At 43.8% G+C, this 25,523-nt stretch overlaps 2 protein-coding genes across 2 annotated transcripts; one reads left to right on the plus strand and one right to left on the minus strand.

Annotated features, from left to right (window-relative positions):
• Positions 1 to 118: 118 nt before the first annotated feature.
• GFM1 (G elongation factor mitochondrial 1) lies at positions 119 to 24,063 on the plus strand. Its single transcript, XM_080410203.1, has 18 exons — positions 119 to 248; positions 849 to 989; positions 1,653 to 1,785; positions 2,003 to 2,207; positions 2,929 to 3,045; positions 3,631 to 3,781; positions 7,927 to 8,081; positions 9,010 to 9,094; positions 9,822 to 9,959; positions 10,635 to 10,736; positions 11,410 to 11,466; positions 11,873 to 12,010; positions 12,973 to 13,055; positions 19,892 to 20,054; positions 21,137 to 21,281; positions 21,785 to 21,945; positions 22,787 to 22,840; positions 23,651 to 24,063. The coding sequence occupies exons 1-18, from the start codon at positions 186 to 188 to the stop codon at positions 23,780 to 23,782; spliced, it is 2,223 nt and encodes a 740-aa protein (XP_080266329.1). The 5' UTR covers positions 119 to 185; the 3' UTR covers positions 23,783 to 24,063.
• LXN (latexin) lies at positions 13,062 to 19,885 on the minus strand. The gene is made up of 6 exons (XM_080410313.1): positions 19,163 to 19,885; positions 18,160 to 18,222; positions 17,367 to 17,541; positions 16,640 to 16,776; positions 14,529 to 14,591; positions 13,062 to 13,396 (listed from the first exon to the last, which is right to left on the minus strand). Exons 1-6 carry the CDS (start codon positions 19,316 to 19,318, stop codon positions 13,301 to 13,303), a joined length of 690 nt encoding a protein of 229 aa, XP_080266439.1. The 5' UTR covers positions 19,319 to 19,885; the 3' UTR covers positions 13,062 to 13,300.
• Positions 24,064 to 25,523: the final 1,460 nt, after the last annotated feature.

Below are 25,523 nucleotides of genomic sequence, written 5' to 3' on the forward strand. Positions count from 1 at the left end.
AGCAGTGCTTTGGCGAGGCAGTGCCTCCCGCCACCCACCCCCGCGCTTCGGCAGGGCCGGGGCCAGCCGAGGTGCCCCCGGGGCTGGGCCCAGCGCGCCCCCGGCCCCGCCCGCTGCCCCGGGGCGGTGCGGCCCGGCCCGCATGCGCGGCGCCCCGGAAGCGGCGCGGGCGGAGGGAGGCGGCCATGCAGCGGGCGCTGCGGGGCGGCCTGTGGGCCGGGTGGCTGCAGCGAGGACGGCGACACCAGGTACCGCCCGCGCCCTCGCCTGGAGGGGGGCGGCCGCCCGACGGAGGGGGCCCGGGGGGGCCGGCCGCGGCCGTTGGGGGAGCTGGCCGCAGGCAGCCCCGGCGCGGGATGGCGGCCCCCCCCGTGACCGAGGCGGCGGTGCCGACCTCCCCTTACCGGAGCGGCTGAGGCGGCCCGGGCGGTGGCGGTGCCGGCCTCCCCGCTGCCCAGGCGGCGGGCGGGGGCGAGGCCGGGCGGTGAGGCCGGGGGGGAGGGCACGGTGGCGGGGAAATGCCGACCTGGCCGAAGGCACCGCGTCAGCTGCAGGGAAACGTGCAGCGGCTGGCTGAGGTGAACGGGAGGCAAACCGGGCAAAACCGGGAATGTGCAGCGGGATGGGAACGTGGGACTCGGCGTGGAGGGGCTGCCCGGTTTCCCCGGGGGACGGGGCAGAGCTTTGAGGTGACCCTGTGGGAGCATGGAAAGGCCATTGTGCCTTAAATGACCAGTTTGGCGCAGTGACTGGGAGCCACAGCAAAGCAGCTCGGCTGGAGGTTTGGCAGCACCGTGAGCTGCGTGTGAGCCGCTCCCAGCTAAAACCAGCCTTCCCTTGCCTTCCAGGGCCTGCGCTGCTGCTCTTCGGAAGCCTTTCCCAATGAGAGGATCCGCAACATTGGCATCTCGGCCCACATTGACTCGGGGAAGACGACATTAACGGAGCGAATCCTCTTCTATACGGGCAGGATAGCGCAAATGCACGAGGTTGGTTTTCCAGAGGGCTGGGCGTGCTGGGTGCCACTGCGGCGCTGCTGGGACTTGATTGTCCACATGGTAGTGCATGGGGTGAGGGAGTTGCCCTCGGTGGGCCCAGTGAGGCTCTTTTGGCCAAGCTGGAGAAGGAATCCTAAAAATACACTAGTTTCCCTGATACCTGTTTAAAAATAAGTGGAGAGCAGGGGAATAGAAAGCAGCCCCTCCTTTGCTGCAGCGTTCTCCCACTTTCAGAACACTTCAAATCTTATTTCAAGACTTACTACGCCCTTACCATCTCCGTGGTAAACATACGATGGAAGATGTGTAAAGATGACTCTGAGAAACAGAACACAGGGATGTCACTTTTAGCTTCAGGTACGTTATCTTGTTAAATTCACGGTGAGGCACAATTTCCCACAGATTTCTGATAACCTTTTCCAGGAATGATTCTCAGGAGAGCAAAATACATTATAGTTGCAGATGAAACTGTAAAAAATAAATCACACTTGTTTGTAGTTCAAGAATTACAAGCGATTCTGCCATGTCTGTTTTTCTTCACTGCATGAAAGGTGATGCTCAGTATATAAAGCATCCCTCCTGCACATGCAAAATTCTTAGTAAACTCCCTTAGGCTAAGTATTTTTTCTTTTTTTTTCTTTCTTTCTTCCTAAGGTGAAAGGTAAGGATGGAGTTGGAGCTGTCATGGATTCAATGGAGCTAGAGAGACAGCGTGGAATCACAATTCAGTCTGCAGCAACATACACCATATGGAAAGACACCAACATCAACATCATAGACACACCAGGTAACTGGTTCTGAATGCATTAAGATTCCTGTTCCTTCGTGTACGCAAAGGACATGGTGCCATCTTCGTGTTCATTAGTTGCTCAAGCTGAGCTAATGTGACTCTGTACAGCTGGAGACCGATTCTGTTGGCGGTTGCTCTTTTCTGCATGTATGAGAAAACAGTGTCACATTACCTTGTGTCATGATGAATAATGGTGGTTTTTTTTGTTACTCAGGACACGTGGACTTCACAATTGAAGTGGAGAGATCTTTGAGAGTTCTTGATGGAGCTATTCTGGTTCTCTGTGCTGTTGGAGGAGTTCAGTGCCAAACAATAACTGTGAACAGGCAAATGAAACGTTATGGTGTGCCATTTTTAACATTCATCAATAAACTGGACAGACAGGGCTCTAGTCCAGTCAGAGCAGTACAGCAATTGAGGTATTTGTCGTTTAAAGTTATTTGTGAAATAATTCTGAAATATGCACGTAGGAGGTTAAGACTAAGAATATTGAAAGGGGTTCTTCTGTAGGGTCTGTAGTTGCAGGTTGGAGGATAATACCTGACATGAGGTTAAATCTGAACCTGACCTATAACAAGTTTCCATTTTCTCAAAACCCCCAAGCGTTAGTGTCAACCCAGGCTTGCAGTGACTGAGCTGGGGGGTTGATACTTAGTTGGCTGATGGAACTATATTTGGGGCCACTTTGGAAACATCCTTTTAATTTTTTGTGGATCCTGGTAGCAAAGCTGCTGTAGCTTACAGCAGGGAAATGACATAGGGTTGGGCAGTTTCTGGTTTGGATACCAGCAATCCTCCTTGCTCTTTCTTGTGTGTAATTTGATCTGTGAGATACATGCGTTAATACATGTTAAGGGAGAAGCAACTCCCATAATCAAGTAATTAATCTGAAACCAGTTTGCACTGCCTTCTTTCCCATGAAGTTGCTCACTGTATCTGTTGGGATATAGAGGGCTGGCAGTCACATCAGGTTAAAATGCAGCAGGGTGTTTTTCATCAGTATTGGTAGATTTTTGGCACTGTCCAAAGAACAAAAGGTGGTGATTTTGTAGGGGTGGGATGTTGTTCAAAGACCATCTGGAGCACACATATAGAAATGAGTCTTTTCTTGAACTAATTTATATTTGTTCACTTTTTCAGATCCAAGTTAAACCACAATGCAGCTTTTGTTCAGATTCCAATTGGGCTGGAGGGAAACTTCAAAGGAGTTATAGATCTTATTGAAGAAAAGGCTATATATTTTGATGGTGCATTTGGGTAAGTTTTGAAACTTGCATATTTCTTTGCTGCAGATAATCTTGGTATGAGGTACTACCTGTTGTTTCTCTTCAGAGATGAAAAAGCTTGCTGTTCGGAAGGTTAGGGATGTGGCTTGTGCTAGGGCTGAGGTGTTGCCCTTCAGCTCTCCCAAATGACAACGAAATGATTCTGCAGGGTCAGGTTTAGCGGTGGGTAGCCACAGCATGAATTGTTTGCCAACTGCAGTAGTGTGAAGGGGCGGTAGCCACACTTGCCACTCTGAGAAAGAGGAGACTTGCTTCATAACGGGATCTGATAGTGTACGTTTGGTTTGAGCGTACTGGGATGAAGATACGATATGGGTAAGGCTGTTGAACAGGTTATCCTGCATCTGTGCAAACTCCTGCCGTGAGTGGGAAGAAACCCTCTCCTGCTAAAGCATCAGAGATAACGTGTTGATATCCTTAACGTGATTTTTTTTTCCGTATCTGTGTCAACGGTGAATTTTTCTTGATTAGGCTGGTCATCACCATGATCAGTGATTGAAACGTTGATTCATGTGGTATTCAACCTAGGGTGGTCATGTTATTTATGTATGTGTAGCCAGACTCTTCGTTATGATGAAATTCCAGCTGAGTTTAGAGCTGAGGCTTCAGAGAGACGTCGGGAGTTGATCGAATGTGTTGCTAACTCGGATGATCAACTGGGGGAGCTGTTTTTGGAAGAACAGATTCCTACAGCTACTGAGTTAAAGGTAACTTCATTGCAGTTCTTCTTCCTGTAGCACGGTTATCTTGCTCTTTCGTGTCCCTCTCCTTCAAGGCCCAATAAAAATTTCTTGATGTCTTGAAGAAATTTTGTTTGCTTGAGTTCTCTGGTATGAGTGTCACTGGCTGCGGGTGCACTCCCACTTCACTCCCTGTTGAGGCCCAATTCCAAATTTGTTTTTTTTATTTGCATTGGAAAGTTTGAGCTTGCGTGTGCCCTTGTAGAGGCCAGCAAATGGCTCAAAGGTACATCTAGTCATTTCTGTCATTTTGTTGCCTTGCTGTGTTACAGCTTGATGGTTGTGACTTGCTTCACGTTCCACAGCAAGTCAGTTGTTGAGATGCTGTAGGTCCTCTCTGTGCCTAGGAAACCCTGCCTTGTTTTGTATTTGCATTGATCACATCCATCTGAGGTGAAAAGAGCAGAACACTAGAAGGGAACTGGAATGAGTTGACTTGGAGAGTCCAGAGGAAATGAATCTAGGTCAAAATACCATTTTCAAGAGTTGCATTTCTTGAAATAGGGGGGAAAATGATGTATCATTAGTTTTATTGAGTACTTCAGATATCAAATGGCAAACATGCCAACAGAAAGGGATGCTCACAGAAGGAATGAATAACTCCATTTTCCCAACATCAGATGGCCATAGACTGTAAATTACTTCTTTTCGTGGCAGTTTGATGTCACCGTTTCTTCAAGTGCATGTCCACATGATACAAGGTGCTAGGGAGGCCTGGAAAGATCAGCTGCAGTTGTTCTGTCAGTACGGATATCCTGCCACTGTTTACTCCAGAATGAGATCTGCTTGTCTGGCTGGACAGCAGACACGTGTGTTCTGTGCCCGTGGCAGGGGGGTTGGAACTAGATGAACTTTAAGGTCCATTCCAGCCCAAACCCTTCTGTGGTTCTGTAATTCCTTGTTTTAGAGCGTTCCGTGTCAGGCTTGGCAAGCTGAGCGTACTACGGCAGGTTGTTACGTGGGGTGGCAATCCCTTCTTTGAGGGTCGTAGTTGACTAATGGTGCCTCTTGAGTTACTGTGGTATTAGCTTTAGTCAGGACAGGTGCAGAAGCTTGGCCCTCCTGTGGGAGCATAAGGGAGCCTGTCCTGCACGTGGACCTGCGCCTGCTGTGCCGTGAGCGTAAAGGCGATCTGAGGACACGTACCCTTAGAGAAGAAGCTCTAAGCTGGTTTGCATTTACTGCACAGCCCCACGGGGTAGGTGTATAACTCAAGACGACATGTGGCTGTTGACATACAGCAGTCTGCCGGGCTTTGTGTCATGGCAGGTGACCGTGAAGGGAACCGTCCTGAGGGCTCTGTGGCTGGCAAGCCTGATCTCGGCGTGGCTGGGTTTTGTCCTTAATGCATGCCGCGTGTAAGGATTTGTGTGATGCTTCTCACTGTTTGCCACCACCTCTCGCTGTGTTGGAAGTTACCTTGAGCAGTAATCTTCTAGTGCCCACTGTTAATAGTTAGTAATTAGTCAAAAATTGATTCTGGTACAGGAGATCAGTTGCTTATTGAGGTTAAATACAAAACTGACGCCTGAAGAGTGTGTTGCAGTGGGAGAAGCCTTGTATTTTCTAAGAGAGCTGCTGTTGGAGCTAGAACAGCTTGTCTTTGAGCGGTGGTGGTGCATTGAGTCTCCCTGGGGCCTGGAGCCTGCCTGACACGACAGTTGCTGCCTGCTTTTACTTTTCTTTGCTGGCAGCTGGGTGCTTCAGTTGGCAGCTGGAGAAGACAGGCTGAGACATAAATGTTACAAGCAGGAGCTGTTCCTCTGAGTGGAGCCGGCTAGGCCAGCTGAGTTAGTGAGACATGGTCACTGAGGTTGCTGCTTTAAACATAGCTTTGATGTTTAAGTCCTGTTCGAAGGATTTGGCTCGTTAGCAGCACCTGGTTGCCTCTGCAGTAGCCCTTGCCCTGTTAGGCTCTGCACTGCTTGCTTTCCTGAAGTTGCCCGCTGTCGGGATGTAGAGGACTGGCAGACTCTCAAAGCCGATGGGTGTTGCAAGTCCCTTTAAGGTTTATTTATTTGAATCTTCCTGACCCGTAAATTTTGATTGCTTCTGACTTTGCTGCAAACCTTGGGTTTGGAGGTGTTTGTTTGTTTGTTTTTTACATTGGCTCAGCTGTGCAGGTGATTTACTGGTGATTTAATGTCTTGGGGAAGAATGCACAAGAATCTGTGTATCCCAGCTTGGCTTGAGACAAAAGCACGAGATTTTTTGTTTGAAAGCACCAGCTCGTGTGTATCTTACTGGCAACCAGGCATTTAGTTATTTCAGTACTTAAACATTATTTGATGAAGCCTGAGATATTCCTGTTGCAAAGCAGCCCTTCTTGCTCTGGTAAGACAGAAATGTTATAGCAGTTTTAGAGACCTGGCAGGATCTGTCCTTCACCTGACAGAGGGAGTGGTGCCTGTGTGAATACATTGTATTGCTGTAAGAGGTGAGAGATTTTTAGCAGGAAGCTATTTTTGATAGTTCCTGCTGAGAGGGAAATCTGTTACCAAGATAAATTTGTCTACTCAGCATGCCTCTTCTTCCCACTTCTGAAAGCCAATTAATTACAGCTCTAATGGCTATAGTATTGCAGATGCAGGTTAATTTGTACTAATATGTCCCTGAAGATGGATTTTGTTTCATTGGCCAGCAGCCAAGTTTCCACTGAAAATATCTTTTTGTGGAAATGATGCTAAGTATCACTCCTGGATGCCACAATTGTAGCATATGATGTTTGCTGAAGATCAGCTGCTTAAACATCACCTAATCTGCTGCTCTCCATAATGCTACACATCGTGGAACGGATGTGCCCCCGGTACTCAGTGGGGCACTCAGTTACAGTGAATTTTAAGTGAAAATAAAATTACTTTTCCCCCAAGGTAATTGTTGATGAGGATGAATTGCAGGCATGTTGCTTCGTTTGAAAACATGTGGCCAAATAAAAATGCTGGGCATCAGCACAGCCGTATTTCCAGTGCTCTGCTATATGAGAACAGACACGGGCTAGATGAGCAGAATTGTTGATGTAGGATTTTTCCCTTGCATCATTTTTGTGAAGTCATTACATCAACAAATTTAAGGAACCACTGTTCTCTCTGTTAATTAAAAGATAGCTCTGTTAATTAGAAAGATAGCTTAACCGTCTGTCTCTGGGTACTCTAAATAACTCTCAGAGTAAATGATGTGGTTAGCTATCTGGCTCTATCAAGGAGAATTCATTTCTTTTAGCTTATCAAAGAAGACAGGAGTTGCTTTTGATTGGAGTGATGGCCTCAGTAAGCATAGGGAGATGGCATCCTCTAGTGGCAGGGAGAGGTGGGACTGAGGTGGCAATCTTGGCTTCGGTAATTAATTGCATGGTGGGAGGGGGGCAGGTAACTTCCATCCACCTTTACGGAAGATGGCTAAGATCACTGTTAGGGAAGCTGTTGGTGCCCAGTTGTCTTTGCAGCATCGTGTGATGCTTGGGTGAAAGGCACAAAGTTGTGAGTTTATCCTGCTCAGTTTGCTGGGACATCCTGGAAAGATTCCCAAGACAGTGCAACTTCAGCAGGTCTGTCAATGAATGTGAATAGGTTCTCCTGTTGTGCTTTTAAAAACATGTTTCATCAAAAAATGATGATTCATGGAGGATGGCACTTACCCAAATATCCCTTCCCTACCTAACTTCCCTTTCAGAAGTTTTCCGTAGTTTAAAGATACTGAAGCATCTCATCTTACTTTCACAAATTTAAACAGGTATTGTTTCCCGACGTAACTACATAGGGGGAATGAGACATCTGAAACAGAAATGAAGAATCCTGACTCTATCAGCAGAGAGCTGATACCTTTTTCTGTGTATTTTGGGAGTCTCATTATGTTTATCTTGGACATTTTCATTTTTAAGTTGGATTTAAGATAGGGGGAGAAGGAAAATATCTCACACTTCTCTGGAATTCTGGTGAGCAAATTTTATGGGAAGCTCTTGTGTAGGGCGTCGTACTGGAGACTCTGTGGGAACCTCATTCCACGAGTGGAGATGACCAGCAGGGAGAGTGAGAACCTAGACCGCTGCTTGGTTGGTACTGCATCAAGGCTCTGCAGTTGTTGCAGGAGGAGAGTAATGCCCTGGTATTTTTCAGCTTGCTATCAGAAGAGCAACGCTGAAGAAGTCCTTTACCCCAGTACTTCTGGGAAGTGCTTTAAAGAACAAAGGAGTACAGCCATTGCTGGATGCCGTCCTGGAATACCTCCCCAATCCTTCTGAGGTGGAGAACTACGCTATCCTTAACCAGGAGTAGGTATATTTGTAATATGTAGCAGAAAACGTTACTAACAGAATACACAATCATTTACCATTTGTATTAAATAATGACATCATAATTTTTCACAAACTTCCAAAACTAAGAAGCACACATGTTACTTGAGGGTTACTGTTTACACCAGCATTTTTAACACACATTAAATGTTAAATTTGAAAAACTGTTATCTGGTGAGATAGTTCTTTAGAAATTAATGGCAACCCTTAAAACCATGCCTACAGTAAAGGAGAGAGCACATCTGAAATACATAAACAACATTTTAGTCATTGGATGTATTTGTTAAAGTAGATGTGCCTTCACAATTAAGAAGCATGAAACCCAGCATTAGGGCCCGTAAGTAGCCCTTAACATTCCAGCCATGGCTTAGGGGTGGCTGTCAGGTCTTCCTGATGTACTTGAATTGTTCAGGCTCTATAATCGTAGCTAAACAGAAATGATGCTGATAAATACAGTTTATGGCTTTTTCTCCCAGTGGCTACCTGACGCTTTGACACCTCACTGCTGCTGTGCTTCTTGCTGTCCTAATGCCTGCTTGCCACGATAGACCAAAACTTCTCATGTGGCTTATGAGCGTTGTCAGAGGAGTTGCTGCAGTGTCTTTTTCTTCACTCTAAAACTCATGAGTTTTGTCTGAGTGTATGTAATTGCTTTCATGGCAACACAGTTGGATGATATGAAGGACTAATGATGTTTGTCATAGTTTTGACCTTTTTGGGATTGGCTGCGGTTTCTCTGAGATACTTTCTGAGCACACAGGAGCTACGTATCTGAGCATCTTTAAGTTGCTGTTATAAACCTGTGAAACTGAAGGCCCTTGGGACTTTCTGAGGTTGGGCTCCTGTTTAGAGGATGCTGCCGTGTTTGCTTCATAATATAAACTCCCTCTCCATCCCTGTTTTTAAGGGATTCTGAGGACAAAACCAAGTTCCTATTGAACTCTGCTCGAGACAATTCCCAACCTTTTGTAGGCCTTGCTTTTAAACTGGAGGTAAGCCGTTACTGTTTTCCTTTCTAATGCATCTGTCCAGATTTATTATTTATGATTTGAGTAGAAAACAAAGCAAGTCCAAACAGATGGTACTACCAGAACTTAGGTAGAACAAATTTTAAAATCAGTTGATGTTTAAATTTAATTTAAATTTAATTTCTTTTAAAAAACTGGTTTCAACCATAAAATTCACAGATGTATGAAATGCTGCCAATTTGGAAGCTTTAAAATGGTTTTATGTGCCTCAAATACTTCATTATTTACTTAGTTAAAACCTGAACTTTGGGGGGTTTTGTGGTCTTACTTCAAATACTTTCGGACAAAAATCCTGGTTTTGTTTGAAGTTGAAAACAGCGGCATACAAGAGAGTCAGAGAGGAAAAAAAAATGCACAGTTTTAACCAAACAAGATGTCAGCTACCTAGAGAGCAGCAGTTCAGATTTCACTTGGGAAGTGGCTGGCCAAATTGCTAGTTAATGTATGCCTGTGGAGAAGGTTTAGGAGTGGTCGAATTGGTGAAATAAGGAAAATTGCCAGGAGATGCCAAGTTCCATTCCAGAGCCAAGGGAAAGCTGAGGCTATATTAAAAAAAATTTTCATTTACATGACCACCATGTAAATTCGAAACAGAAACATTTAGTCAGTCACTGCAGATTATGCTTTGAATAGTAGTGGTCTTGACTCCCAGCATGATTGTATCTGATTTTTTAACGAATCTTGATTCCAGGCGGGCCGTTTTGGGCAATTAACCTATATTCGAGTTTATCAGGGGATGCTGATGAAATCTGATTATATATATAACACTAGGACTGGGAAGAAAGTGCGTGTACAAAGACTTGTCCGTATGCATTCAGACAACATGGAGGTGAGTGTGAGAGATGCCATCCACACAGGTTGCCTTTTGAGCCACTCTTACTGTAAGCTTCTCACTTTTCAACTATCTCTGAACGATGTGATATGTCAGATTGCTGCTTTTGTTGTTAATTCATACTTGCCTGTAGTGCTTAGTAGAGCTCTACAAGAAACTGGAATGATCTCTGGTGTATTATTTCCACTGAAGTGGAAGTCTTTGCCCAAGAAGCATTATAAAACGTCTTTGAGGTGATAGCTAAAGAAAGCCAGTTGTGGGATTACCCCCATAGTCCATACTTCTTGGAGAGGGAAATTGGATTGGCAAAATACACAAAAAAAGTTTTCCTCCATGTGATTATTGAATACAATTCTTAAACTAAAAACTGACTCGAACTGCTGCAAACCCTTTCCCATTTAAGATTCCTGAACTCTATAGTTGGGTCAGGGCTGCCTGAAGCATGTTGCTTGCTTCACATTCTTAAACTAGAATAAATTAGCACCCAAGCTGAGGTTTCCTTTCTGTGCTTTGAATAAAGAGAAGATTTACAGAGCATTTTATCAAGGCTGAAATTTTCAAAGGAGCTGAACTCCAAGCTTTTAAACACAGTATTTATGTCTTCTTCAAGCCAGGTGTAGTTTGTAATAGATCTTTCAGTGTTACATAAATAGTAAACTTTTCTTTCTTAAGGATGTAGATGAAGTTTACGCCGGAGACATATGTGCACTCTTTGGAATTGATTGTGCAAGCGGGGATACGTTCACTGATAAAACTAATACTGACATTTCCATGGTGAGTACACCTTTTCATCTATAGGCCTCGTCCATTGGAATTCACCGGGATTTCGTTGTATAAGTTTGTAATCATTTGTTCAGTGTAAATATTTTTTTATGTATATGCAACCGCAAATATTTTTTGTGATTATTTGTTTGTTATACCTCAAGGAGCTTGAATATATAGAAGTATGGTGTGTGCAAGAGATACACACCTGTTTACTATACTTGACATCAAGTATTATGTGAGTGTTAAAAATCTGTTCTGGGCTGTGAGAAGTAGATGCTGTTACCCAAAAGTACTTTGCTGTGCATTTGTGTGTGTACTTAAATACATCATTTTTACTTTTTTGAACATATATATACACACACACAGAAACTGATAGGAAGCAGTCTTCTAACTAGTGTGATATCCAAGTATCATTTTGCATCTAGGAAAGAGTGTTGGATATACTGTGGTTGGCAGTACGGTATGCATTATGTTACCACCTTGTAGTAATTGTCAGCAGAGTTACATATATATATATATATATAAAAAAAAGTTTGTTATATCAAATACAAGCTAGATAAGTAAAACAGTCATCCCTGTTTGTAACCCTGAGTCCTTGTGACCAGACTGTTATTTGAGAAATTAACATCACCCGGCGTAGTGGCACTCGATTGTATGATCTTCTCCTTTATGGCCATTGTAGGAATCGATTCACATCCCTGATCCTGTTGTTTCAGTAGCTATGAAGCCTTCCAACAAGGTAGGAACCTATGAATCAGCCTTTTCCTGACTAAGTTACCTTTCCTTTGCTGCTTTTATAATTTTATGCAGGTTAGCAGTGAAATATGGAACCACAGACTAAAATGAGCAGTGTTCTAAAATGTTCTCGCTGAACTACTTAAGAATATATCATTTGGAACTCAGCATGTGACTGCATTAGGTGGTATTACTTAGCCGTAAAGATGATGCATGTCTTTGACCTGGGTAAACGTGGACTTGAAGTAACTGGAGGGATAAATACAGCTATAAATGTATGGCTGTGTTCCAGAAAATAACCTCATGAGAACAGAAGTGCTAAGCAGTTGATAGGAAAATTTGAGGTCTTTTTGTTGTATGACTTCTGGATGTTGACTTAATGTTTTCTTGTGCCTGTAATTGTTTTTCAGAATGACTTTGATAAATTTTCAAAAGGCCTGAGCCGCTTTACAAGGGAAGATCCCACTTTTAGAATCCATTTTGACGATGAGAGCAAAGAGACCATTGTTTCCGGAATGGGGGAGCTGCACCTGGAAATCTACTCCCAGGTAATTTGGAGAACAGATGCCATGGACTTTGCTTCTAGACTGTTTTCCCAACCAAGAATTCTCCTTCCTTCCTGGCTGAGACCAAAATCTGTCTGTGGATGGGCTAACTGATGCCAGCCTTTACGCCTGGTTTTGTCACTGGGTGCCTAAGCACACGTCAGGTTTACAAGGTTTGGAGGTGTACAACTCCACTTGCTTTACTGTAAATCAGGGTTATCATGGGACAACTATTTTGAGGTCTTCCCAGCAGAAGGCACCGTGACATTAATGTGAGCCATAGTAGCAGCTTAGGGAAGAGCTTAACTTCTTAGTCAACTTCTGAAGATTCTTTGTCTCCAGCGGTTCTGTTTTGAGGGTTTGTAAACTATTTAAAATGAAACTTCTGCCTGGATTATTTTTACTTTTTGGTTCAAATCCATAAAAAAAATGTATTAAGCACTACACTTCAGCAGCCTTTGCTTGTAATTAATTTTACCGTGAGCCATTTCCTACAGGAGAGAGAAATACTCTGTTTCTGCGTTCTTAGATGTATCATTCCCATAACAAGAGATGATGCAGGCAGGAATAGTTACTTAGAGTGATTTATTTGTTTCTTTCAAGTTGATGCCTGTATTTTAGTCTTAACGCAATAGATGTATCTGAAATGTTGACAGAATGAAGAAAAGATGGCTTTTGTCTTGAAAAACTTAAGCTTGAATAAAATTATTAATGCTGCTCCCTTTTCCTGTATCTAAAGCTATAGGCCCTAAACAAGGTTGACTGCAGAATGAGTAATTATAACATTCTAAAAAACCAGCCACCCCACCACCAAGACCCCAAAACTCAGCTCCAACCCCAAACAAAAAAACTGGTTAACCCCGATTAAGTTTCTCATTTCAGAAAGATCTATAAATAAAATAATTTCCAATGTATTGTTCCAGCGGAACAACTCTGTATTTCATTCTGGTTTCTTTTTCCTGCAGCGAATGGAAAGGGAATATGGTTGCCCTTGCACCATGGGAAAGCCAAAAGTTGCCTTTAGGGAGAACATCTCTGCACCTGTGCCGTAAGTATTCTTTCTGGTAACAGAGGTTTTTTAAATGTATTTTGATGCAGAGTTTGATTACATAGCAGAGCAAGTGCCTTTTGGATTATCAGATCAAAGCACATCATACAGGAGAAGTTTAATTGAGGAAGAACTTTTTTTCTTCATACGTCGATTGTCTATCCACCCTTATCAATTTATCTGCCCTCCCTTCAAATGCTTATTGCAGCATTTGAGCTTCTTCCGTTGTGGTATCAGGTGGTCCATCATTCCGATGCATGTTTTGGCTGACGGCTGTCCTGTGTTACTTGAACACCATGCTGTGGGTGCCAGAGAACTGTCATTTGCCAGGGAATGATCTCCTGTGGGTAGAAAACAAAACCGTAGAAAGTCAGAAGGTGTTTTTGTTGAACGATACTGAAGGGGAATTGACTGCTGTAATACAGCCATAGGTGGGCTGATGATAAGTAGGTTGATGAAGCACCAGTAACAGTGCAGGGTAGGCACTGCAACACACAGTCCTATGACCTGTCCGAATATCTGAAGTTCTGCAAGCTTTTTTTCAGCCTGTGTTGTGCTCCATGCTGCTGCAATTACAGATTTCTTTGATTTGGGCAAGTTTTGCAGCTCAAGCACGTCTTTGTTGGGTTACCCTCTTACTGTTAGTGCTATTGATATTTTGGGACGGTGCCCTTCACCAAATAGCACAATGAAGAACCTATGCTTTTGTTCTGCAGTTACATAGCTACTACTTATCAGAAGCTTTTCTTCATAGAAAATTTAGGAACTAAACCCACTATAGATGCCCCCACTTAACAGAGCGCAGCGGAGTGGAAAGCAGTGGACCTAGATGTGGGGGTAAGATCTCTGTTACCAGTGAATGATCTATTACAGGAGGTTGCACAATTAAGAACTACTTCAAATTTTCTGCATTTTTCTGATTAAAACACTTGCCTAGATTGCAAAATCATGATGGAGAATAGCACACAATGTAAGTACTGTTTTGGGAACCAAAGTTTCTGCTGCTTGCTTCTGTGAGCTGCTGGGGTAGACAGTGCCTCTATGTAGTGGTCCACCACTGCTGTCCTCTCACGTAGAAGCACCCTGCAGCTCCAGCTGGAATGCAGCTAAGCAAGCCAGGATGCTGATAGCTGCATCTTCCCTTTATCCCTGGCCAGTCTGGCAATAGTATCTCCTGAGTGGAGAGAACTGTATATGACCAGTATATGGAACCTCTGCCAGGCCCAAGGAGGCCCAGAAATAGCTGAAAATCACTGTCTGCTGACAAGTTAGAGAGGTTGTCTGCTGCCTGCGTTGGGGCAGAAGCTGACAATGCTGAGACAGACAGTGATTGTTGCCCTAACCTCACCCTGTTTGCTAACTGACCTGCAGGCGTCAGATCTGTGACGGCCCCACCATCTGCATGTCCCAGTTAGAGGTGACACAGAAGTCTTAAAACAGAAAAAAAAGGCTTTTTAGAAATACAGACTTTACCTGGGATACCATTTCGTGGAGTAGAATCTTGTAGTCAAATTCAAGATACTCATCACTTCTTTTCTGGAAAGACAAGATTGAAAAGGGCTGAATGTGGGCCTTCCCCCTGCCTTAAAAGAAGTGAATCCATTCTCTTTGGTTATCATAAACGTTCTCAGAGATACTTCAGATGAAACTGACAACTTGTGTTAACAAATAGGTGGAGCTTAGTCACTATAACAAAACAGAAAGATACCGTTTTATATTTCTGTGAACGCCAAAATTGCATTGGAGAGATGGAATGAAAATTAAACTGTGCTAATTCCTCCCTTAAAGGAGCTAGATACATCTCAACTTTCAGGAACTCATCTGAAAAGGGAATAGCTGATTCTACAAGGTGTCAATTTCACCTAAATAATCCTAAATAAAATCATCAATAGGATAAGACTTGGAACACACTCCAGAGGCCTTACAGCAGGTAACAGGTTATCAGTGATTGTGTAAGGGGCAGAATATACGCTGGCCTTTGGAACATACTCTTTATGTATCTGTTCTTCAAGGAAAAGAAAAGGAACAAAATTAGTACTAAAGAGAGATGGCAACTGGTTTAGCTTCATAGTCTTCTGTTTGCCTTATCCTTGAAAGTCATCTGTTCCTAAAAGAGGGTTTTGAAATCTTGCTTGTGCACAGCCCTGCAGCATCTGTGAATTGCTTTAAGATAGCCATCAGAGGGAGCAAAACGTTAACAAATGGTGTGCTCGGAATGAGTTTCTGCCTTTCCTTCATACCCAGAGCTCCATGGGAATTAACCAGCTGTTCTGAGTGGCAAAACATTCCAGCAATGGTGACAGTCTGTTCTGAAGACTCCTGATACATTGGGGTTTCTAAATACAAAATCCTGCTTCTTTATCCTAGTTTACATACCAAATTTCCTTGAATTTCAAGTTGATCATCCCTTTAGGAATTATTCTTAACTTACAGTGTATTTTCTGCAAATAGAACAGAGAAGAACTGGGAGAATCTATACAATTCTATTAAATCAGAGCAAAGCTTTTGGTTTTGAAAATAACTTTTCTGAAAGCAAGTTGCTTTATCAGTTAAGCCTGTTCCAGGTAAGAAGTCAGCAAGGCTTGTTGACAGTGGCAGCTGATGACTCAGTTTGAATAACTGTAGTGAGATTTGCCAGTAATTCTTATTTTTTAGCTTAGGGCAGACCCAGATCTGCTCAAAATAAACACATCGCTTGTAACCACTCAGAACTAAGCAGAAATAGAAAATACTTCGTCCTGAAGTATTCTGTTCCCTTTCTGTCTTGTGACAAGTCTTCCTGAATTCAGTTTTCTTACCATAATTTAAATGATGCTCATCATGCTAATACAAGTCTAAGAGCTCAACTAAAAATTAATTTTAAGTTCCCCATGCGCCAGTGTAATTAAAAATTAGTAAAAGTAAGTTTAGGAAGAACAGAGTAAAAAAGCTGATAATGAGGGTAGAATTACATCAGGGTTTTCTTTCTTGATTAGCATTTTGAGGTGAACTAGAGAATGGATGGAGACTGCCATACTGCAAACAAAAGCAATGTAGTTTGTGTGTTATTGAATTTGAGGTGCAGCCCATTGCTATTTGTCTAGACATGGCTATTGCAGAGATGTCAAGCAGTATCACTGTGACTGATGGCTAGATCATGGTGTAGATGAAGAGATAAAGGACGATATTCCAGTGCATGTTATGCAGATGAAAGACTTCTGTCAGCTGGGCCTACGCTACAGATGAAAGGCAGGGAAGTAATACAGAACTGTAATCCGTGTGATGACCTCCAAGTGGAAGAGTCAATTTTCTTAACTAAATAAGCATGGGATGCTGCTCTTGCTAAGAAGACATGGCTTCTATAAGCAGAATTTATGAAGAGCAGAAGTGATCTGAATAAACACTCAAGCATTCATGATTTGCTAGAGGAAAGGGATAGGTGGAACAAAAACCAGACACTGGGTTAAGAACGAACCAGACCAGGGAGTTCAGACACAACTGAGGTTTCTTGCTTGAGAGCTCAGCTTCAGCCATACTCCAGTACCTGCCACAACTGCCAGGCTCTTAAATGCTAATTTTCTTGCAGGGCATTGATGGTAACTTACCACTTGCTTCACGTGTTTAATTTGGGCAAGTTGGAACTTGGTGTTTTCGGTTGAGTTCTGCCATATCACAAAGCCAGAGGCAACCCACGCCAACAGTTGGATGGGCTGCATTTCTGGGGACACGTTGCCATGGCTGTCTGACAAACAAAATAAATAATGCACATTAAACAATATGGAGTTGCAAAACCTTACCAGCTAATAGTAGGGTTCAGTGCTAAAGTCACTCATTTGCATTCTTTGCTGTGTCACAGATCTTCCATATAATCTTGGAGGAGCTGCTACATCAGCACTGTGTTTTCCTTCCACTGCTTTCTCCTAACACGTGTTCTATAAGGTCTTCAAGGCAGGGGTTGCTCTAAATTAGGAGCAGACCCTAGTGCTACAGTTGGGGTGTCTGAGCCACAAACAGTGAGCAGGATGCTGGTTAAGGAAGAGGTGACAGTAGCAGGTGGTTTTCTGGAACAGTCACGTGCAAATCATGTATCGGTTCTGGATTTCAGAAATAATAAGTTTAGGAGTCTTGTGATTGACACACCGCCTGGAGTCAGGAAAGCAAAGCGGCATGTGTCAGAGCAGGTCTAATGGCCTGATCCCCCATGGTCCTGGTTTCTATAGGAAGGGCTGCCATATGGATTGTGGGCCACCACCAGTTGAGCTCAGGTTTGCTTCTGGCCATGGAGGACACTGTTTCAAAAACTTCCTTCTTGCCCAAACCCTTTCTTTGTACCTGGTATGTTTTCTGCCACAAGCTCTTTTTCCAGGCTCTTGATTCGGTTGTAGAATATGTTATCTGCTTCATCTGTGTTCTGAAGTTCTCCCTCAGTTGTGAATTGCACATCCGGTGCAATGTTTTTGTTGCCCAGATGATAAAGAACCTCAGCAGTGCAGTTGACAGTCCTGTCCTATTACAGAGTAAATTATGCATATTAATATTCAATTAAACACATGTATGATATTGGTAATTTGCACTTCTAATTTTTTTTTTAATGTAGTTGCATTTTTCTCTGGGTCTGGCCCATAGAGATTTGTGATTATTTAAGACAAGGTTAAATTCAAAGTATTTCTGTGAGTATACTATAAGGACAGTTATCTTTCTACAGTGACAGAAAGGGCAATGTCTGTGGTGCTGAATGTCATTTGTGGTATTCAGGTGGAGTAATAGGTTGAAATAAATTCCACTTGAAATTGAATTGAATGACACTGAAATGTCCTTGTCATCCCTCATGCATTTTCCTGTGTCATCGTGGTCAGTACCAGGTGTTCAGGGCTTTTATGGTGTAAGAAATGGGGGTTCCCTTTTGGTAAGATTAAGCTTTTTTTTTTTTTTTTTTTTTTTTCTCTGAGTTGCAGTATAGAAAAATCTGAAACAATACCAAGTATTATTAACTGGTGTGTACACTGGCCTCAGCTAGGATCAGCAGCATAAAGTGATGGCTTTTTATTACACATCACCAGCGCCAACTTATGCCCACAGAATTATGTGCCCACAGAATGTGTGAATTAAATAAATCTGAACTCACATTGTCAGTGATGTCTTCTAACACCAATTCCAGATAGTACTTATGCCCAACACCATCGATGTCCTAAATAAGGAAAACATGAAGACTTATTTTGTAAAACATTGAATTACTTTGCACTGTAGAAAAGATTCTAGTTCTTGTGAGATGCTGCAGCAGTGTCACGCTCTGCAGGGCCCGTACAGAGCTAGGGTACTCTTTCTTATTTCTTCCTGCTGTGTTAAGATAGCTCATTTGATGTGCACCTGGTGTAGCATCTGATTAGTACCTCCTCGTCCATTTTTAATCTTGTATTTTTAATTTTTTTTTAGAACATTTTAAAATATTTAATTGCTGATTTGGGGCTTCCCATACAATTCTGTCTGGTAGTGTGCTGCTTGGTTAAATCCTGAGGGAAGCGTCTTAACTGGGTTCCTTGTCTTAAGTCCATTTAGCCCTTTGTTATGGATTGTATCATGTCCCAGATACTTTGGATATCTACACGAATGACTGCAGCAAGCAGCTTAGTTTTGCTGTAACCCCTCTTCTAGCAGATTTACCAGAAAATCCAGAACAGGTCAGTCTGTGTGGGTAGCTGTGACAAGAACATCCTCCTGAGTTTGCGTGGGCGGTTCGGTAGGGACCGACCCTTGGTTAAATGCCACGGGCAGGGCGCAGCTCCTGCGGCGGTGCTGTCGCGGCTGGCGAGACCACGAAGCACGCAGCGGCGAGGGCTGCCCCGCCGTTACCCCCCCACCTGAGGGTGACTGCCCACGGCCCTCACCAGGACCGCGTGCCCCTGGCACACCTTGCCGCCGCGGCATGGCAGAGGGAACTGCATGGGTGGACAGAGCCGGTTTTTCAGCCGTGAGACGACCTGTCGCAGCAAAGAGGGAAGGTGAGAAACCCATGTGTGGGACGCTCCGTTGCCCGCTTGAGGCTGCCCACGGCTGTGGCCCTGTGAGAGGCGAAGGCGCTGCCCGTCGGGGATGCGGCCGGCCGGCAGCCCCGTCCCTGCAGCCCTCACCTGCCTGTGGGCGCGACGGACGGTCCTCGGCGCCAGCCCGTGCCCGGGGCTCCCCAGCCGGTGGCAGATGTAGCAGGCGGCCAGCGCTGCTGCCCGGGTGGCCGAGTAGTGGCTCGGTGGCAGCTCGGTGGCGGCCGGTCCCCGCGGCAGCTCCATGGCGCCGGTCCCGCTTCCTTGTCCCGCAGGAAGCAGCGGGGCGGAGCGGGGCGCCCCGCCAGCTCCCACGCCCGGGCAGAGCCTGGCTGCCCCCGCCGCGTGGGATGGGGGCTCTTGGCTCGGAGGGACCTCGCACCCCTCCGGGTTCGCTCAAAAAGTGTTTCACAGTTTGTCTTCAGGCGTTATCCCCTTGCTCCGTGCCTGCGCTTCACAGCGGAGCACTTTGTGGGTGGAACAGTAGGTATGTGCAGGAGCAGCAGAAAAACGGCGTTACTGGGGGAGTGAGCAGGCTTTGTTGGCTTTATTGGCGTGCCTTGCTGCACACGGAAGCAGCTGTGGTTTTGCAGTGTTTTGAGAGGTTTAACTCCTTGCTTCCCGCTTGCAAGATGAAGAACCGCCGCGCGCCCTCTTTGGGCATCACATGTCCTCAGCTGTCACGGCATGTGGCTGGTTTTACACGTAGCCAAGAAAAATGCAGAATGGGAACTTTGTCCTTAGAAAACCGTGATTAGAGCATGGTTTGTGTAACAGGTAACACAAACTGATGTTCTGGGGGCGTTTGTTTGGTTTTAGGTTTGAATACACGCACAAGAAGCAGACTGGAGGAGCAGGCCAATACGGCAAAGTTATAGGTGTGCTTGAGCCCCTGGAGCCAGAGGACTACACAAAATTAGAATTTGAAGACAGAACTGTTGGCACAAATATTCCAAAACAGTTTGTGCCTGCAATTGAAAAGGTACAAAGCCTTTTGTTTGTGTGTATAATATAAAAAAATGCTGATTCTTCTTGTTTCCCTGCTATACTGTCCACATTTACTGGGATTGTCTTGCCCCAGGCACAGAGGCTTTTCCCATTACTTCAGTGGAAGCAGAACTTTGCGTGGCTTTCCTTCATATCTTACATTCCTAGGTTTTCCACTTAATTTAGAAGCTGCTGTTTGTTTTCTTTGGTGGTGTCTGCTTGCTCCGTTTCCATAGCAGTGCAGAAAGTCGGTTTTCCTTTCTTCCAAACAAGCCTCCTGTTGAATCTGCTTTTTAATGGCCCTCTTCTGCTTTTGATTGTGGCCGCAGAATTCTCATCTCTAACCCTGAGATACGTAACATTTTTGTGACTTTTCTGAGGCCAGTTATGTAGGAAACTGTAATTAAGTTAGATTTCCTGTGTGAATTACCAACTCTTCCTTCTTTGTCATCTCATCTGTGGGCTTCCTCTGTGTCTGTCTCTCTGTAACTAAGTTACTACGTACTACTTTAATTAATAGCTACCTTGATCTTTGAATTCCTGTAATAATGGATCAACCTAAAACAATTACTTCATTATTCCATGATGCAATACCTAGAGATTTTTGCCAAATCCTAGAAGCGGCATGCAGTCTTAAAAGAATCTTGTTCTTTGGTCAGGTGGTTAGAGTAGTTCTTTCCACAGAGCGTTCTTTTGGTTTTTGATCATACAGTCCCTTAACAAAGCAAAATCCTGGGTACATTTCTTGTGCTGAGCTTGTTACAAGGTTTCTGTTTTTGATAAAAATAACAGTATCAGACTGAGGTGCCACAGAATGATAGTACACAGTTTTCAAAGGCTTTGGAATGAAACATTTTCCCTGCTGTTACCTTCTCCCATCATCTCATCAAGCAAGAAGGCCCATTGGGTAGATTAGGGATTGCTGTTAAAAATTGTGAATGGTTTTGGGGTTAATTTTTTTGTTATTGTTGTTTTGGGTTTTAAGTGCAATGTCTTTTATAGGCTGTTTTTAATGCTGCTTTTTTTTAAGCTTCATTTTGGTCTACAGATTGCTAACTTTGAGATGTTATTTGACAGGGATTCCGAGGAGCATGTGAAAAAGGACCAGTGTCGGGGCACAGGATATCTGGAGTCCGGTTTGTCCTGGATGATGGTGCACATCATATGGTGGACTCTAATGAAATTGCTTTCATCAGAGCAGGAGAAGGAGCCCTAAAGCAAGGTATAAAGCAAGTAATTTGAATGTGTAGTCCTGCTGCCTTCCTTATTGTTGGAGCTGAATTTAACAGCCTCATCTCCATAGGTTCATTTGTTATCCTGGCGTATCCGTACATACATTCAAAGTTTGGCCAGTTGTGTAGAGCAGAATAAATGCAAGAGTTTATAGAAATGCTTGGGGAAGCACAACAATTCCTTTAATTGTATGAAGGAAAGCCTTTTTGCCTGGAATATAGTACAGAAAAACCAACAGCTTCATCCTTACACAGGCACGGAGAGAACATTTTATGAAACTGTGTGCCTCCCAGCATTACAGGCTTGGGAATAAAAGGCAGGGGAGCTGGAATTCCACATGTCAATTGTTGTTTTCCCCCAGTGATGCAAGAAACATTTGGCATTAACCATCAAATGCTTCTTTGCTATGCATAGGGGTATCGTGAATTACAGCAGGCCTGTTCTTTGATGTTTGTTTGTTTGGGGTTTTTTTGTTTGTATTTTTTCCTCCAGCTATGGAAAACGCCACTGTGCGTATACTTGAACCCGTTATGGCAGTGGAGGTGGTGGCACCCACTGAATTCCAAGGAGTGGTGATAGCTGGAATTAATCGCCGTCACGGAGTAATCACAGGACAGGACGGCACCGAGGGTTACTTTACTCTCTATGCTGAGGTTTGTGGCATTCACTGGTTCCTGACTTCTTCTTGCATTGCCCTTTGACTCTGTTACTGTTGTGCTTCTTGACTAATATGTGTAATATGTGTAATTGTAGCCAGGTTTTTCAGTGGATAAACATCACATTAGTTTTTCAGTGGACAAGCATTACACTAATTTTCAACTCGTGGCAGTGTATTGTGCTGCAGTATTGGTAAGCCTATTAGAAATCTGGCTTACTAACCTAAAATCATACGGTGGCAGAGAAGGGAGCAGAACTCAGATTTTTTGAGCTGGGCAAACTGTTCTGCCTCCGAGTGAAACAAACCTGCACAGCAGTACAGGTGCACGGAGCGCAGGGGAAGATCTTCCTTCAGCTGTTAGCTGCATTAACTGTAGTAATTGCAGGTAAATGCAAATGACTTGTCTTCAGTGTTCCTTCTTTTATGCGCCTTCTAAAAACCTACATGTTCTCGTGTTAGGTGGTGGTAGGGTAAATCATCTCAGCAAAGCCTTAGCCAAGGACAAACTACACACTTTGTCACTTCGGCTTCGTTAGAGTTGCAGTCTTGAGATATTTCAGACATTATGATCTCTTGCTGGGTGACACAGATTTCTGAATTTGGGTTATTCCAGTACCTGATGCATGTGAGATTTTGGGGGTTTCTTGCTGAAAACACATTGTGAATATAAATTAGTTCGAGTAAGAGGTACTTTACAAAAATAGATAATTAGGTCAGTACTGCTTACAAAGAGCACTGGATTTTACTGCCCCTTTATATCGTAATTAACTGGGTGATAACCCAAAGCTGATGGAAAAATACCTTGTTTTTACAAGACCAGTATGCTTGGATTTTAGGTGCCACTGAATGATATGTTTGGATATGCCACTGAGCTGAGGTCTTGCACAGAGGTAAGTACTCTCGGTGCTTTTTGCTACAACATATTTATTTCTGTAAATAAAGTGTGCTAATTTGCATCATCGTCATCATATTAGTGTGTGCAGCAGTAAAAGCAATAGAAATCAAAACAAATGCAGAATAGGAAAATAACCTTGGAGTCTTTACTGTTACTTCAGCTGCTTTTTAATGAACATGGGTATCATTAACCGTGCCATTTCTGGCCAAAAGATTCTTTCATACTTTGAGGAGGGAGGAGATTCAGGGTCATAAGTAATAGAAGGCGGTGGGTATCAGTAAAAGTGTTAAATTCACAGGCAGGAAAAGTTTAGGTATGCTCCTTCAGTTACAAATGTCTGCAAGCAGACAGAATTTTTGACAGCAGTGCTCACGTTACGAAGATGTCCTTTAATAATATATATGCCTGTACGTACATGCTTATTGAATGCATTTTAATTGGGTGAGTTTTGTGTGTTACATACAATTTGCTGTTCTGCATCTCGTGATGCACAGGTGCCAGTATTCTGTGAGCACTTGAATGGGTTGTTATTAATACTGTGATCATTTCCAGTTTTTAAGTAGAACTGTCACACTGATGAGGTGGCAGCCACGGGCAATCTTACAGTCTTGTGTCAAAGAAACAACGTTCAGATACTGTTCGTATGGGTGTGCATCTCATACCTACGTGCCCCGGTACGCGGTGTTCATATACTTCATTGTAAACGATTATTGCTTGTTATTTCAAGGTTAGGGTGTGGGCTGCTGCTGAATAGGTTTACGTATTCAGCATCCTCACTTTGACGATTTTTTTTCCAACCCTACAGGGAAAGGGTGAATACACAATGGAATACTGTAAATACCAGCCATGTTTGCCCAGCACTCAAGAAGAAATAATTAACAAATACCTCGAAGCAACAGGGCGACTTCCTGCAAAAAAGGGCAAAGCCAAGACCTGAGTTTTCTTCCTCTTGAGAACACTGAATAGTTTTTCACAGTCTTCTCAAAAAGTTAATTTTCCCCAAGCCATGGAAGCAGTCGAGGCTGGCTGGATAAGGGGGGCTTGGTAATTTCGTTACAGTATCCTTCCTTGTGGTGTTCTTAGAAGACACCAGGAGATTACAATGGAATTGTTCACATGCAAATGCTACTTGTTATCAAAATACATACCTGTTAAAACTGATGATAATTTGTCTTGAAATTTGTCTTAATCCATTTGTATTAAAATAATTTATTTTTTTACTTTATTTTTTCTACATCATTATTTTATAATTAGGCTAGTTACTGTTTCTCTGGTTTTCAAAGTTTAAAAAGTTTAACTTGGTAGACTCTGCTAACTACTGACTGCTGGTCAGGCATGGGGGGATGAGTCATCATCCAGTACGGCGCATTTTTCACAGGCGTGCTACAAGCACAGGTCCTTCAGCACCGGCACGTAGCGCATCCAGCCCAGAGAGTGAATGTCACTTTGCCTTCCGCGTCCTTCGGAAACGGTGCCGGCGCCTCCGAAGTCCTAGCGAGCTGGGCAGAGTCATCCGCTGGTGCTGTTTGCTGGTCACCAAACCTGCTTCTTGGTGGTACAAGGCGTTTGAAAAGAGTTGATGGGAATGTAAGTAGAAGTTAACTCTTCCCAAAACTATGAACAACATGGATTTATTTTATGGGCTTGCTTTCTTGTTAGAAAACCAAACAAAAGATTCCTTTTCCCAAAGTCTTACAATCAAGAGGGTGTGTTGCTGCTGATGCTTAGCTCGGGAATCAGTGAATAGATCTTGCTGACTCATGGAAGAGAGACAAAACAAGGGCGTTTACAATTAAGGAGAAGATATTATCATTATTTATTGTTTTTTTTAAATTACTACCAGAAGATCCGCGCTGTGTTTTCTTTGCGTGCTCTCTCTTCATGACCTACTCAGCTTAACAGTGGTTTTGCAGACTTGGCAGTAACCAGAGAATGAGGTTCCAGTTCAAAACCATCTACATTCTTGGCACAGGGCTGTGCTCGATGGCTACCAGCCGCAGCCAGAGCTGTCATGGCCAGGCTTCTCCTCAGCCTTCCCAGAAAGATGGTGGAAATTATTTATTTTAAGCTTAAAAAAAGTCCAGCGTCAGGAGATTTGTCAGGGGCATGCAAATGCTAGCTGAGCACAGGCGTGATGCTGTATAGGAGTATGATGATGCTTTGTGCCAAGCTGTCTTGATTCCCTTGCTTTTGTAGCTTTGTTTTTGTGAAAATACTTGGCTGGACCTTGTTTCAAAGCCCTGCAGGTTCTCAGACATTTGGAGATTTTCTTAAGCAAATACAGCATATTTACGTGTCTTACAAAAGCAATATGAATGCAGAAACGAAATGGGGTGGTTATGATTTTATTTTTATTTACAGCTTTTATATTATGCTCAGTGGAGGCCAGTCCTGGCGAATTGGTTCTGCCAGGTGTGTGCTGGCTCTCCACCAACCTAGCGCAGGCGATGGGAGCACGGTGTGGGGACAGCTGCGGCACCTGCTGAACTGCAGCGCCAGGGAGAAAACCTGCAGGGGGGTGGCAGAAGGACGGATGCGCTAGCAAGGGCCTGGGTTTGGGGTGCCCTGGGTTTTGTTTCCTTGTGCGTGAGATGGGGGTATTTCTTGTTAATTAAATTTTAGGTTGCGGTCACAGTGTATTTGACTCAGTGGAACTCATCCTAGCAGCAGAGTTGGAA

The sequence above is a fragment of the Falco punctatus genome (assembly GCF_963210335.1).
Source record: "Falco punctatus genome assembly, chromosome: 13".
In the NCBI taxonomy this organism is placed as follows: domain Eukaryota; kingdom Metazoa; phylum Chordata; class Aves; order Falconiformes; family Falconidae; genus Falco; species Falco punctatus.